Below are 15766 nucleotides of genomic sequence, written 5' to 3'. Positions count from 1 at the left end.
GTGGTGGAAATATTAATCTTTTAACTAAATATTGTTAAAAAATAATAATTACATGGAAAAGAATACAATTGAACCCTTACCTAATCCCATATACAAATATTAACTCAAAATAGATAATAGACCTAAATATAAATCTTAAGACTATAAACTTTTAGGAGAAAATCTGGGTCATTAAACCTCACAACATTGAAATTGGCAGTGATTTCTTGGTTATGATTTCAATGGCACAGGCAACAGAGGAGTATACAAACTCCCTAAAAACTAAAAAAAAATTGTATATCCAAAGACAATGTAAACAGAGTTAACAGTTACTAATAGAATGGGATAAAATATTTCCAAATGCTATATCTGAAGGTATATTAATATTCCAACTAGAAATCCTAAAAATTAACAACAATAAAGGCAAACAATACCCTTTAGAGATAGGTAAAAGACTAACATAAATAATGAATCTCCACAGATAACCAATCTTAGTTGTCTGTTGGATGGAAAATCTTGTTTCTCTAGTTCTGGAGTGTGTTACCTATTTCTTCTTTGTAGTTAATCTCTTTTGAGTATTTTCTCTAGTGCTGGTTTTGAAGACATAAATTCCTTCAGTTTCTGTTTGTCATGGAAGCTTCTTATTTCTCCATCTAATTTGATAGAAAGTTTTGCTGGGTAGGAAATTTTTGGCTGGAAGTTGTTTTCTTTCAGAATTGGGAATATGTTACTCCAAGCCCTTCTGGCTCTCATAACTTGGTTTGGGAAGTCTGGAGTGATTCTAATTGGTTTGCCTCTGAATGTCACTTGGCCCTTTGTTTTTGTTGCCTTTAAGATTCTCTGCTTGGCTTCCACATTGGTCATTTTGACAATTATGTGGCGTGGGGATCCTCTTCTCCGATCCTGTCTAAAGGGAGTTCTATACGTTTCCTGGACCTGTGTATCAACCTCTTGCTCTATGTTTGGAAAATTTTCCGCTATTACTTTCTTGAAGAGATTGTTGATCCCTTTGATTTCACTTTCTTTTCCCTCCTCTATTCCAATTATTCTTAGGTTAGCTCTCTTAAAATGGGCCCATATTTTTTCAATATCAGATTCCTGCTGTCGGATATTTTTTTCTAGATTAGAGACTATGCGTTCATTTTTGGATTGCTCATCTTCTAAGAGCGAGATTCTGTTCTCCATGTGTTCTAATCGGTTGTTTGTGCTTTGAATTGAGGCCTTTACTTCATTATTTGCATCCTTTATCTCTTTTTGGCTCTGAGTTCTTTTCGAAGCACCTCTATTATTTCTACATTTATTTTCCTGATTTGATCTTCTAGAAATCTCTGATTTTCAGTTTTATCGGGTTCTGATGTTGTGGGGTTGTGGGCATTTATTGCTCCAGTATTATTCCTCTTTCCCATGATTTCGGATGTTTGTGCCTTCTCTGGGTTCTTCCCTTGGGTAACTATGACTTCACTTAAGGTGTTCTGGATCTCGAGTCAGTAGTATCTCAGACCTCACTACTCCTTTACTGGGTTTTATCACAGAGTCTCCGACCCAGAGAATCGATAGAGGCTGCTTTAGACTGCGGGGGGTGCCAGGTTGCACGTTCTCCTATGGTATGATATCTCTGCCACCGCCCCTCCCCCACTGGGTCAAGTCCCAGGGAGTACAGTACTGGGATTTCTCCTCTGTGGCCCGCAATTTGACTCACTGTTCTTGAGTACGCAGATGTAGCTGTACTGGCCTCGCTGAATTCGGTGCTTCTGCCGCCTGTGGCAATATGGCGCCGCTGCTCCCCCCTCGGCCGTGGGGCTGGCATTTTTCTTCTTGGTTTTGATTTCCACTCTGAATCCCTGCAGCGTGTGCTGAGCTCGGCCACTGGGAGCTTTAGATGCTCTCTGCGTGGAGAAATCCCGCCTGGCTGTTCCGCAGTGGCTCACCTCGGCTTGCTGTAGCCGTCCCGTGAATTCGCCAGTGCCGCCGGCTGTATGGCGCTGCCTCCGCGTCTGCCGTGTCCTCTGGCGTGAGGCCGGTGTATCTCCTCTGTGGCTCTGTTCTCAGTCCGCTTTCTCTCTGGGCCTGGTGATTTTTTGTTTCACTGGTGATGGTGTTTTCTGGCTATGAAAGGCGCTGATTTTGTGGTAATGGAGATTTGTTGTTAGCGGGGCTCTTAAGCCCCGCTTTTCTCGGTCACCATCTTCCCGGAAGTCCTCTATTTTTTATTTTTATGTGGATCATAATGACATACATTCAGACTGTGCTTGGTGCCCTCTCCCATCCCCCACTTCCGCTTCTCCTCTTCACAACAATGAGTGTCCTGGTTAACTTGCTACATTTATACTTTTACACATACTCGAATGTTGCTCCTACATTAATCAACCTCAACAAATCTTACATTGAAGAGCTGGACTGAATTATAAATGACTAATAGACATACAAAAAACTCTAACTTCAGTAAAGAAATAGTAACCAAATAAATGTAAATAAATGAAACTTTTATCTAACAATAGAAATAGATTTTTAATTAATTTCATTTGTGAAATCTGTCTAAAGGAAAATTCTTTATGCTACTTTTGTAGAAGACTTCATCACAGTTTTATTTATATTATCAAATGGCTAGAAACACCCTTTATTTTATATTTTTTCTTTTTGTGGTCCTGGGGATGGAACTCAGGGGCATTTTACCTCCTTGTTATACCTCCAGCCCTATTTTAATGCTTTATTTTGAAACAGGGTTTCACTATGTAGCTGAGGTTGTCTGCCAACTGTGGTCCTCCTGTCTCAGCCTCCCAATTGCTGGGAATACAAGCGTGTGCCACTACACCCAGCTGAAATTATTTTAAAAAGACAGAATAGTTCCTAAGCCGGTTTAACAGAATGTATTTAAAGGAAGAATATATAAATAAAAGTTTGAGGTGGGACGGGTGGGATATTCTTGGAAAACTAAGAATTTCCGAGGTTGCTTATATTCAGGAAAGAAGCCTTAGCCAACAGATGTTGCATATGTAGATCTCACTGACAAAACCATCCTTATTAAGGAAGTATAAGCCAATAGCTGGGCACGGTGGTATATTTCTATAATCCTAGTACTTGGGAGGCTGAGAGAGGAACATTGCATGTATAAGGCCAATGTTCAATAACATAGCAAGACTTTGTTTCAGTAATAAATGAAATAGGGTTGTGATGGTACCTCAGAAGTAGAATACCTCTGGGTTCAATTTCCAGTAACAACAACAACAAAAAAAGAATTTGTTAGGAAAGCATAGCCTGACTTCACTAAACATCAGTTTCTTTGACTAATTCTGATTGTTCTTATTCCAACCTTCTAATTGTTATTTGATGTGACAAAACTGTAGTCTATTAAAAAATAGAGTGATTATATTTTTTTATTTTGATTTTCATGTTTTTCTTTATCAAATTCTATAATAGAAGGTTGAAAGTATAGTGTGATTTTTTTTTTTTTTTTTGGTACTGGGTGTGGACCCCAGAGGTTTTCTACCTCTGGGCTATATTCCCAGACCTTTTTATATTTTATTTAGAAACAGGGTCTCACTAAGTTCCTGAGAGCCTCACTAAGTAGCTGAGGCTGGCTTTGAACTTGTGCGATCCTCCTGTCTCAGCCTCCCAAGTGCGGGGATTTCAAGCGTGCGCCACCACGCCCGGCTATAGTGTGAATTTTTAAGATTATAAAGTAAAATACAAGATGGCTTAATGTTTGGAACGTTTCTCTTTCAGATGGTCAGCAAGAGGATGAAGCCAGTAAAATCGAAGCTTTGCACAAGAGGAGAAATTTACTTGCAGCATTTTGTAAGCTAATTGTATATACTGTAGTGGAGATGAATACAGCTGCAGATATCTTCAAACAGTATATGAAGGTAAAATTGAAAAATGGATAGCAAGATAAATTTCTTTCCTTTTTTTTCTCTTTTTAATTTTTTTTTGCGGGTTTGGGGATGGAACCCAGGGGCATTTGACCTCCGAGCTACACTCCCTGCCCTGTTTTTTACAGTCTCAATAAGTTGCAGAGGGCCTCACTAAGAAGCTGAGGCTGTTGGCAAACTGCGATCCTCAGTCTCATCCTCCGGAATGTTGGGATTACAAGCGTGCACCACCATGCCCGGCTAAGATTAATTTCTAAATGCTTAAAGAAATTGTGACAGTGGCTTTTTATTCTTGGTTGCCATTGAAATTTTTTAATAGTAAATTAATTTTCTAGTATAAAATTATTTTAAACCAAATGTAACTTTTTCTCATACCTCCATTTCTCTCATTTCTGGACATTCTGACGTGATCATTTACATTTGAACTATTGGAAACATCTGGTCTTAGGTTAACTATAATTATTAGAAATTGCACTTGTGAATTAGTTTAATATAACAAACTGATGTCTTTCCTCTGCTTAAGGTAGTATTTTAAAGTGTTATTTTATGGAATGGGTGGGGGACAGTACTGCCACCAATAATGATGACCACTGCTACTATTTATTAAGGGCCCATTGTTTTCTAGTTGTGTGTGTGTGTGTGTGTGTGTGTGTGTGTGTGTGTGTTTGTTTTAATTATAAAAAATGTTATTATGTAGCTTATGAACCTTAGTTATTAAATACTTTATCCTGAGTTTGTTCATCAGTTCCACTATCCAAGGTTCCTTTCTACTCTCAAATCCTGACTTGATTTTAATAGGTTATTTATAATTTTTGTAAATAAATGAGATAACTCTTAATTTCAAATCAGTAATAGGATACTGCTAATTATAACAATGTGACTATATATGGCAAGATATTTTTTCTCATGTAAAAACCAAATTATAAGGTTAAACTTTAAAAAGTTTGATTTCAAGAAATAAATGTAAAGCATTTGTGAAAGCCTATTTAATCTTCTATTTGGAATATTTTGCCACATTAAAAAACTCTAGTACATTGAGCTGAGCATGGTGGCACACACTTGTAATCCCCGCGCTTGGGAGGCTAAGACAGGAGGATCCCACAGTTTCGAAGCCAGCCTCAGCTACTTACTGATGCTTTCGGCAACTTAGTGAGACCGTTTTTCTAAATAAAATATAAAATAGGTCTGGGAGTATAGCCCAGAGATAGAAGCTCCTGGTTTCCACCCCCAGTACCCCCTCCCCCCAAAAAAAACTTCTAGCACATTGAAAATTATTTTGGAACTTAAGTAATTTGTCATGACACTTTTTGAACTAAATTTATGATGTTATTAAGCACATTTATAATTTGAGACTTAGGTATTCTGAATTAAAGTTAATTTTATTGGTCATAAGGGCATGCTTATTTTGTTATCTCTGGTAGTTATGTATTTTGAAGCACCATGTTAAAACTATCACAGAGTAAGTTTCATTTAAATGGTGTTTACAGGCCATTTTTACAAATCAGATTAAAAGTTATAAATAAATATTCATAACCTATATCCCCATTAATAATGTTATGAGAGTAACCATATTATATCCATTGTCTTATCAGTTCACACAGAGCTTTGTTTATATCTTTTTATAATTCTAAACTTCATTTAACCAAATTATTATTTTATTTCATGCAACTTTATTTAAAACCAAGTCTGAACCTTAATTTGATGAACTCTAATTTTGGTTTCTAAATTTACTGAAGTTTAGGGATTATGTATTTAGATATGATCTTTAAGTTTCAGAAATGTTTCTTTGTATCTTTGACATACTTTTAGCCAAATACATACTTTGTGACATGTTTACAGGGCTTACTTTATTTTAGTTTTATTGTCTAATAGTCTAAATGATATAGCTACTAATTTATGCAAATTCCTTTTCTAGTATTACAATGATTATGGAGATATCATCAAGGAAACAATGAGTAAAACAAGGCAAATAGACAAAATTCAGTGTGCAAAGACTCTTATTCTCAGTTTGCAGCAGGTAAGACATTAAAAGTATCAGATTTGGCTAATATAATTAACAGTAAGGGTATATAGGTAAAACCGGGCAAAGGATGTAGCAGTGTTCATAAAAGTAGAAATACATGCTGTTCACTCTTACCTGTAGAAAAAGAAGTGTGAGATCATTTCTTGCTTTCCAGTTGACGAGATTAATAACCAATAGCTGTCTGAGGTATGGACGAAATAGGTAGCAGACAAATGGCCAATATATGTAAAAATTCTTAACTTACATGCCAGTTGAGGCAGTAGTTTTCTTTTAAAAATTTATCCAAAGTAGTAATAAGACAAGCTTCTAAAAATTGATGTAGAAGATTATATATATAAATTTTTTTTTTGGTTTGGGGATTGAACCCATGAACCCAGGGGCATTTGACCTCCGAGATACATCCCCTGCCCTATTTTTTTATTCTTTATTTTGGAACCAGGTCTCACTGAGATGCAGAGGGCCTCACTAAGTAGCTGAGGCTGTCCGTGAACATCGATCCTCCGGTCTCAGCCTCCCGAATGCTGGGATTACAAGCGTGTGCCACTACACCCGGCAGTATTATTTATAATAGCAAGAAATTAGAAATAATCCTAAAGTCCATCAGTGATGTAAATAATACATATACATTTCTGCAATGTCTATTATGTAGCACTTAAATTTAGTGTGGGCATATATTCATTAATGTGCTAAAATTTCCATGATACATATTTTGAGAGTAAAAGAAAAAGATTTTCGAGAGAACAAGCATCATTATAAAATCCTATAAATTCTTGTCTATCTGGAAGAAAAATCATAAAAATGTTATCAGTTATTATACTTTAGTGCTTGGTAGATTTCAAATGAATTTTATTTTTTTATTTTTTATTTTTTATTTTTTTTGGTGGTACTGGGGTTCCTGGAAGACCTTCTACCTCTGGGTTACACTCCCAGACCTATTTTATATTTTTATTTGGAAACACGGTCTCTTAAGCCAGCGCTGCTGGCTTCGAACCTGCACAATCCTCCTGTCTCTGCCTCCCAAGCGCGGGGATTACAAGCGTGCACCACCATGCCCAGCTTGAATTTTACTTTTTTCTTCATTCATATAAAATTTCATATAAATTATTATAAAAATTCAAAATTTTTTTCATATAAAATTTTTTTGGGGTCCTGGGCATTGAATTCAGAGGCATTCTGCCTGCAAGCTACACTTTCTTTATTTGGAAACAGGGCCTCACTAGGTTTCTTTTTTTTTTTTTTAATTTTTTATTTTTTTGCGGCTCTGGGGATGGAACCCAGGGGCATTTGACCTCCGGGCTACACCGCCTGCCCTAGTTTTTATTCTTTATTTTGAAACAGGGTCTCACTGATTTGCAGAGGGCTTCACTTAGTAGTAGCTGACGCTGTCTGCGAACCGCGATCCTCCGGTCTCAGCCTTCTGAATGCTGGGATGACAGGCGTGCGCCACCACACCTGGCTTGCCTCACTAGGTTTCTAGAGCCTCACTATATTCTAGAAGCAGGCTTTGAAACCATAATTCTCCTCCTTAGCCTCCCAAGTACTGGGATTACAAGTGTGTGCCACCATGTCTTGCTTTCTATATAAAAAAATTAAACCACAACACAGCAGTCCCTTTTATTTTGGCACTGTGAAAGAAAGCTTAATTAGGTGAAATCATTTGGGTAGACTATATTTGTCTTTAGAGACAAAATTTGTATACAATACATACCTCAACCTAATTCAATTTGATAAACATTCTTGCTTCTTAGAAACGTAGCTGTGAAAGTTATTAATCCATTTACAAATCTGAATATTCTGTTAAATTAATAAAATTTGGAAAATTTTAAAGATTGCTTTTAAATAACTTGCTCTTAAACAATGGCTGCTGTGGGCGTGGTGGCACATGCTTGTCATCCCAGCATTCAAGAGGCGGAGACGGGAGGATTGAGGTTCGAGGCCAGCCTCAGCTACTTAGTGAGAACCTTTGCAACTCAGTGAGACCGGTTTCAAAATAAAGAATAAAAAATAGGTCTGGGGTTGTAGTTCAGAGGGAGAGTGTCCCTGGGTTCCTTCCCTAGTTACCCCACCCATCCGGGGACACACACACACACACACACACTGCTTGCTGTAGAAAGTTTGGGAAATATCTTTTGGGAGGATTGAGAGGCATTTGTTTATTCCCTCTAACCAAATATAAATGACAAAAACTGTGTATACTTAACAGTCTGTTGTGAAGTTTACCCATACAATGTGAAATTATTATATCTAGATGATTAATGTATACATTACCTCCCATGTTTTTTCTTGAGTAAAAATGTTTAAAATCCCCTTTCAGCAATTTTCAAGTATAAAATTCCTCTTCCTCCTCCTCCTTCTCGTCGTCGTCTTCTTCTTCTTCTTTTTCTTCTCCCTCTTTTCCTAGAACAATTCTGTTCTATTGTTTTCTTGTTCTATTCTCTTTTCTATTGAATTGAAATTATTTTTTCCCCCCAGTACTGGGGATTGAACCCAGGGGCATTTTACCTCTGACCTCTACCCTCAGCCTTGTTTTTTATTCTTTATTTTGAAACAGGGCCTCACTAAATTGCAGAGAGTCTCACTAAGTAGCTGAAGCTATGAATTCAATTCCTGTAACCTACATACATAAGTGAAATAATGTGGTATTTGTCTTTCTATGCCTGGCTTATTTCATTTAATGTATAATGTTCTCCGGTTTATCTGTGCTTTTGCAAAGGATAATTTTCTTCATTTAATGGCTAAATATTTGTGTGTGTGTGTGTGTGTGTGTGTGTGTGTGTGTGTGTGTGTGTGTAGATACACCACACATTCTTTATTCATCTGTTAATGTTCACTTAAGTTAATTCTGTGTCTTGGTTATGGTACATGATGCTTTGATGAACACAAGAGTACAAATCTCTTTAACGTTTATTTCATTTTATTTGGATATATACCTGGACTCTTCAACAATTTAATAATCAATTTAATTAATTTAATAATTAGAACAATTTAATAATTAGAATTGCTCAGTTGATGGCTCTCAAAATTATAAAGGTTTTTGCAACTTTAAAGTGAAAACTCTTAACATAAGGATTCACCACCTAAATGTATGTAATAGGTGAACATTTGAGAGGCTCTGTGTTTGATTGCCAGCATTGCCCCCCATCAAATAAATAGTGCACAGCTGCCTCACTATTTAGAGAGTTTTCTTTTTATATATATTATGTGATCTATTAATAGCCAATTAATATCAGCAGAATAGAATTCTGACAAAACTAACCTAAAGGGTTTCTAATATCTATAAAATAAAAATAATGAAATGCTATAATTTTGGTCATTTGTCATTTGTATCATGTTTTTCTATATCTACCTTTTAGGATAGCATATGGTTCCTCAATCGAACACCTGTATTTTAAAAATAGAAAATATTCTTTTAACTATGTTAATTCTTGTTTACCAGAAAATTTTAACATGCTTTCTTTCTTTTAAACAGCTATTTAATGAAATGATACAGGAAAATGGCTATAATTTTGATAGATCATCTTCAACATTTAGTGGCATAAAAGAACTTGCTCGGCGTTTTGCTTTAACTTTTGGACTCGATCAATTGAAAACAAGAGAAGCCATTGCCATGCTACACAAGTAATCCCCAAACACTTTATTTAGTCTTTACATTTTTTAATCATGAAAGTTTTTTGTTTCTAGCCCTTTCCGTTGGAATAGTTAAATTAAGTTTATTATTAGTTTATAAAACCTATGCCATATCTTCTTAAAGTTTAAGAATGATTTATGGTGCTATCTCACTTAATAACTAGGGGCTAAAATTTCCTTATAAGAAAGTCTTTGTTTTACTTAACACAAAAGCTTTACAAATTTTGAGGCAAAACTATATTATCAGACATCACAAAGTCTCTTTTACTAGCTTTTGTCATAATCTCACTGCTAGATAGGGAAATCTTTGAGGTCTGATTCCTTTGTCTCCTGCTGGGGTCCAGCCCTAGCAGAGTCGGGGTTCGTGTGTTGATGAGGGGGAAACAGAGGCTGATGAGAGAAGAATGACACATGAGATCAAATCTTTCTCCATTTTATTCAGGATTTGTTACAGTTTTTATACTTTATTTTTTGGCAGAAAAGCAAGAGCATAGTCATTTAAGCAGGATTGCCAAGGACAGTAAAAATGATTATTTTCTATAAAGTTTAGGGCAAGGGTGCTGGACATAGTATGTTTTGTCTCACTTCACAAGGATGTCTCAATCTTATACAGTGCCTCTAACTTAAGGTCAGTTTAAACTATTTGTTTGATGAAATACCTTTATCCTTGGGAAAGATCTTTGCTGTCTGAGTCTCTCACAAGCCACTGTCCATCAGTTTTAGTTATAATGTTTATACATAAAATTCCAATTATACATATTAATCCAAATAATCTTAAAATAATTTTATGAAGAAAGAAATGCTAGACATACTTCATGTGGGATCTATGCCATTGCGGATCCCCTGACCGAGCTTTCTCAAGATCTGCATGAGATGCGGTAGCAGTCTCCAGTTTTCTATTCTAGTCCTGTTTTCTATTTTGTAGTGAACTTTTCCCTTGTTCTCAGCAACACTCTTTTGCCTCTATATTTTCTTCCCTTTATCAAAATTGTAAATAATCTAATTTTATGTTGGCATGCAATTTAATGATCAGTTAAACTTTTTGAAAGTACGTGTACATATTAGATCTTTATCACAACCATCATTTGTATTTTAAGCACCTTTATTTCTTAACTGTGGGCTAAAGAACATTGCCTTTGGGTAAAAGGATTTGATTCCATTAATTAAATGCTCTGCTTTTTTCTCTTCTTACTCACCTCTTCTTGCTTAGTTTAAAGAAGTCTTAAATGTCTTCCTGCTGGAAATTCTCATTCTTGTTTATTTTACACATACCTAAACTTTAATTTACTCTTATTTCAGTTTTCTCTAAAACTCTCAAATTCATTTTTATACAATAATTGTTATAAGTTTAGATATTTAATTATTACACATGTGGTAGTTAATTTGAAAAGCAATATATGATCTTTCACCTTCATGTATTCACCTTCTTACCCAATTCTATCTGGATTATTTTTTATCCAGTTTCATTTTTTGATAGTTATATTGTGGTATAGAGCTGGGTTATTGTCTTGATTATTAGAGATATCATTACCACACAAATGTAGTTAAAATGGGCCCTGATTAGACTTTAATTTTAAAACCTGACTCTTAGTCATTATAAATAGTTATTAATAGCTATTTTAAAATCAGTTTTGTCTGTTATAGTAGGTCTTCTTTATATCTAGAAAAACACTATGTGGATCATATGTAATAGGATTTGGTTTTATTTTGTATGAGAATGAATGTTCAGTGTACACTCTGTAGATATCCCAAGCCACATTTAATTGAAGTCTAATATATATGTATGTGTGTGTTTTGAAAAAGTTAATAGTGACATGAAGTGTAAACATTTTCTCATTCTCACACAGCCTCCTTTTTCTCTATGCCTCAGATTAAAACAAGAGAAAGGACATAATCTTAGTAATGGAAAAAAGTATAGAGTAAAATTTTCTGTTATCTAAATTTTTATTGTTCTTTAAATGTTTACTTCAATATTTTTTTCTTTGCAGAGATGGCATTGAATTTGCATTTAAAGAGCCTAATCCACAAGGGGAGAGCCATCCACCTTTAAATTTGGCATTTCTTGATATTCTGAGTGAATTTTCTTCTAAACTACTTCGGCAAGACAAAAGAACAGTGTATGTATTTGCAAAAAATGTCTTATGTAATTTCTTTTGTAATTTTACAGAGTAATTGTTACACTTTTTACACTTGATTTATCTTTATACACCTTTGTAGAATTATAATAATGTACAAAAACTTTACATTAGCGATTTTATAATTTAAGGATTATAACTATATTTATGATTCTCTCTTAATATTGTGAATTTTTGTACTTGGTATGGTTGTGGCTTTTGAGGTTTAACTTGAATGCTTCACATATCTGTATTTGTATTCTTACCAAAGCTCAACTAAGTATGGAGCAAAAAAGACAGTAGGATTGAGAATCCATCAGGAGGATCTTAGTAATCTGTTTCTTTAGCTGTGGTTACACTGCAAAACGAAAGTTCCTATTTTATCTTTTAAGTAGTTTCTGTCAGACTACTTAAACAGACTATTTAAACAGGACAGTTCTTTGGCTTGGTTTCCTAAAATAGTGACTTATATCAGAAAGACCAAAAATTTACTTAAATTCTCAAAATCCTTCCACCTTCTCTCCTCTTTTCTTTGAGGTACAGAAGGGAAGAAGAATATAAATACCTCATAGTATAATCTTTTCTGAAAGATCACCAGTGTTTTGCATTTAATGACTATGTATAGATTTTCAATGAGATTTTAAAGCAGACAAACTAATCTGTGTTAGAGATAACAGTAGTGGTTACTATAAGGTACTTATTAAAAGGCAAGAAGCTAGACTCAGCTACCTTCAGGGATCATGGGAATGTTCTGTATCCTGATAAATATGTAGGTTACATGGGCATATTTGTTTGTAAAAGTGACACACCTGTACTCCCAGCATATGTGCCTTTTATTATATATAGTTCTATTAAAAATTATTATAGGCTGGGTATAGTGGTGTGTACTCAGCTACAAAAATGAAGTCTGATAGTATTAAAATATCAACAAGGATGTGGAGCAACAGCACATTATGTACATTGCTGATAATCCAGTAACTTAATATAAGACTCCTTCTTGTAGCTATTTGGCAACACCTAGTAAAAGATTAGAATTTCCCCTACCTCATACATCACAATCATGATCCACTCATTTCATTAATATGTAGATACTCTACAAAATTTTTTGAACATGTTTACAAGGAGGCCTGTGCAAGTGTTTTGACTGTTGCATTACTTAAATAAGGAAAAACTCAAAACAACATGAAGAGCTAACTAGAAAATGGATTAATTGATTGATAGGTTATGGAATATCATACACTAGTCAAGATGGATAGGTTTATAAACAATGTTGAGTACAGATGGGAGAGTACAAAACAGTGCTATGATGTTATAAACAACCATATACTAAAGTACAATGAGTATGTATGAGGATGATAAATAGTAAGTTCAGGTAAATGGAACTGTTTTTATCAAGAGAAAAAATAAGAATAGCTTCAGTGAGGGCTACAATTCTACCAGTAAGAATATTTTGGTTTAAACTCAGTTGTCTTGTCACAGTCTGTTTAATAGTTGCTAGACTCCTAGCCAGTTCATACACAGCACACTGAGGAATACTCTGCTACTACATGTGGCTAAAAAGACATTGAACAGTTATCACAAAGTAGTGTTTTATAACTAATTCCTCCTATGCTGTTCAACTGGTATCTTCTGTGCCACTAAACCTCAGTTGGTTGAAATTGGTTATCACAGTGACAACAGATGTTGAAATTGCACTTTCAACAAATAATTATCTTCATTTCTGAGCATAATTTAGCTCTACTGAATTCTTACTGTCAGATCTGGGTTCTGAATCATGATTATGTTACTTATTTTTCAGACTACTGGTACATTATTCTTAAATTTTCTTATCCTTTTCCCCTTGTCTAAAGTGTTTTCCACATAGTACTGTAAATATAGTTGAGGAAGCTGGTCATGATGGTGCACGCTTATTATCCCAGCATTCGGGAGGGCAGAGGGTGTAGCTCAGAGGTCGAATGCCCCCTGGGTTCTAGATCCAGACCCCCCCACCTAAAAAAGAGAAAAAGAATAAAAAATTAGGGCTGGGAATGTGGCTCAGAGGTAGAATACCCTTGGGTACCATCCCCACTACCATAAAAAAAAGAAAAACTTAAGGAATCTGAGAAAAATGCCTAATATGTAATAGTTACATGAATGTTAGTTTAATTTTTATTGCAAAATTACATATAAGCATTTTGATATTTGGATCCAACGATACATAGGTTTTCATCAGGCTGAAACTTTTTTGCAGCTAGGAACTATTTTGTACTTATTTCATTGTATTTATTCCCCCATTCCTAGGACGTGGTATATGCTCAACAAATGTAAAGCTGAAATGCTCTGAATTATTTCATTCAATTTGAGAGTCTTGATATACATAAAATTGCTTGTCAGTGTCCTGTGGAAGCTGTGATCAAGTAGCGAAGTGATATGTTGGTGCTCCCACAACTAAGTGTTACTAGAACCAGCAGTTTTATGTATTGAAGTTAACAGTTTATATTCCTTTTTAAGGTATGTTTACTTGGAAAAGTTCATGACCTTTCAGATGTCACTCCGAAGAGAAGATGTGTGGCTTCCATTGATGTCTTACCGAAATTCTTTGCTAGCTGGTGGTGATGATGACACCATGTCTGTCATTAGTGGAATCAGCAGTCGGGGGTCAACTGTGCGAAGTAAAAAATCAAAACCATCTACAGGAAAGCGGAAAGTGGTTGAGGGCATGCAGCTTGCACTAAGTAAGGATTTAATTTGTTCTCTTTATATTTATCCCTAATACTTACCAACATAATTGTCATTAAGATTCTCTAACATTTGATATATATTTTTCAATAATAGCTTACACAGGACGTCAGTTATGTGTACATGTATTGTTTTAAGCATCTTACATGTATAAACTCAGTTTGAACAACTCTTCAATTATATCCTCATTTTTCAAATGAAGAAAACTAGCACAGAAAGCCATGCATGATGGCCTATACCTGTAATATTAGGTGGCTGAGATAGGCGGATCACAGGTTTGAAGCCAGTCTTAGCAACTTAACAAGACCATCTTTCAAAATAAAAAATAAAAGAGTTGGGGTGTACCTTGGAATTAGAGCCCTTGGTTCGATCCTCATTACCCAAAACAAAACAAAACAAACAAACAAACAAAAAAAAAAAACAGCACAGAGAGATTAAGCAACTTATCCGAAGTCACATAAGTATTACATAATGGAGCCAGGCAGTCTCACTTCTGAGTGTTTGCTTCTTAATCATTGTGTTATGCTGTGAGGATAGGGAAATAGATTCAGTATTATAAAGCTAATTATTTCTCACCTAAGAGATTAATGTGATCATCTAATTTTTTAAAATTTAATTTAATTTTATTTTTAGTGTGGTACTGGGGATGAAACCCAGGGACATTCTACCTTTGAGCTACACTCTCAGCCCTATTTAGACTGTGTGTGTGTGTGTGTGTGTGTGTGGTACTGGGGGTGGAACCGCGAGGGGCTTTCTACCTCCAGGCTATACTCCCAGAACTATTTTATATTTTATTTGGAAACAGGGTCTCACTAAGTTGCTGAAAGCCTCACTAAGTAGCTGAGGCTGGCTTTGGACCTGTGCGATTCTCCTGTCTTAGCCTCCCAAGGGCTGGGATTACAAGCATGCGCCACCATACCCGGTCCTTCTTTTATTTTTTGAAACAGGGTCTCACTGAGTTGCAAAGAGCCTCGCTAATTAGTTGAGGCAGTCCGTGAAAATCCTCCAGTCTCCACCTCCCAGATGCTGGGATTACAAGCGTGCGTCACCACACCCAGCCTTGATCATCTGATTTTTAGTATATCAACAGATTGAAAGAAGTTGCAACCTATGAACCTCTTTGAAGAGGTCATTAATTATGAAGACCTTGATAGAAATTTCAGGTGCTATCTATAATACTATTGGTAGGAATTGTTATGCTTGATTCTATTGTGTTCCTAGCATTCCAGGATCAGTTCAATATGTGTCTGAGAAATACTTTTCCTTTTCTCAGGAACCTTTAAACAAATTAGCATAGCTGTTAAAATTTGTCCCAGTTATTACTAAGTAACAAGCTTCCTCAAAATGATGGACATAGGAATGTATGCTGTCTTAGCTAGACTTATCCTTGCCTATGTATCTGACCTCAGCTAGACTATCTGTTATAGTCTTTACAT

The 15766-nt window shown here is 35.4% G+C and overlaps 1 protein-coding gene across 3 annotated transcripts in view; it reads left to right on the top strand.

Moving 5' to 3' along the window:
- STAG2 (STAG2 cohesin complex component) overlaps positions 1-15766 on the top strand; it is a gene marked incomplete at both ends in the record, with an annotated part of 100409 nt that overhangs the window by 68479 nt on the left and 16164 nt on the right. For 2 of the 3 annotated variants that reach the window (XM_080718595.1, XM_080718593.1), the window contains 5 exons: positions 3703-3842; positions 5764-5865; positions 9341-9489; positions 11487-11615; positions 14103-14326. In XM_080718595.1, the coding sequence (XP_080574721.1) occupies positions 3703-3842; positions 5764-5865; positions 9341-9489; positions 11487-11615; positions 14103-14326 (744 nt within the window). The remainder of the gene's footprint in view (positions 1-3702; positions 3843-5763; positions 5866-9340; positions 9490-11486; positions 11616-14102; positions 14327-15766) is intronic. The other variant, XM_080718594.1, reaches the window with a different exon arrangement.

The sequence above is a fragment of the Muscardinus avellanarius genome (genome assembly GCF_963383645.1).
Source record: "Muscardinus avellanarius genome assembly, chromosome: X".
Lineage (NCBI taxonomy): Eukaryota > Metazoa > Chordata > Mammalia > Rodentia > Gliridae > Muscardinus > Muscardinus avellanarius.
The sequence above is the reverse complement of the archived record's forward strand: the minus strand, read 5'-3'. Positions and strand labels throughout refer to the sequence as shown.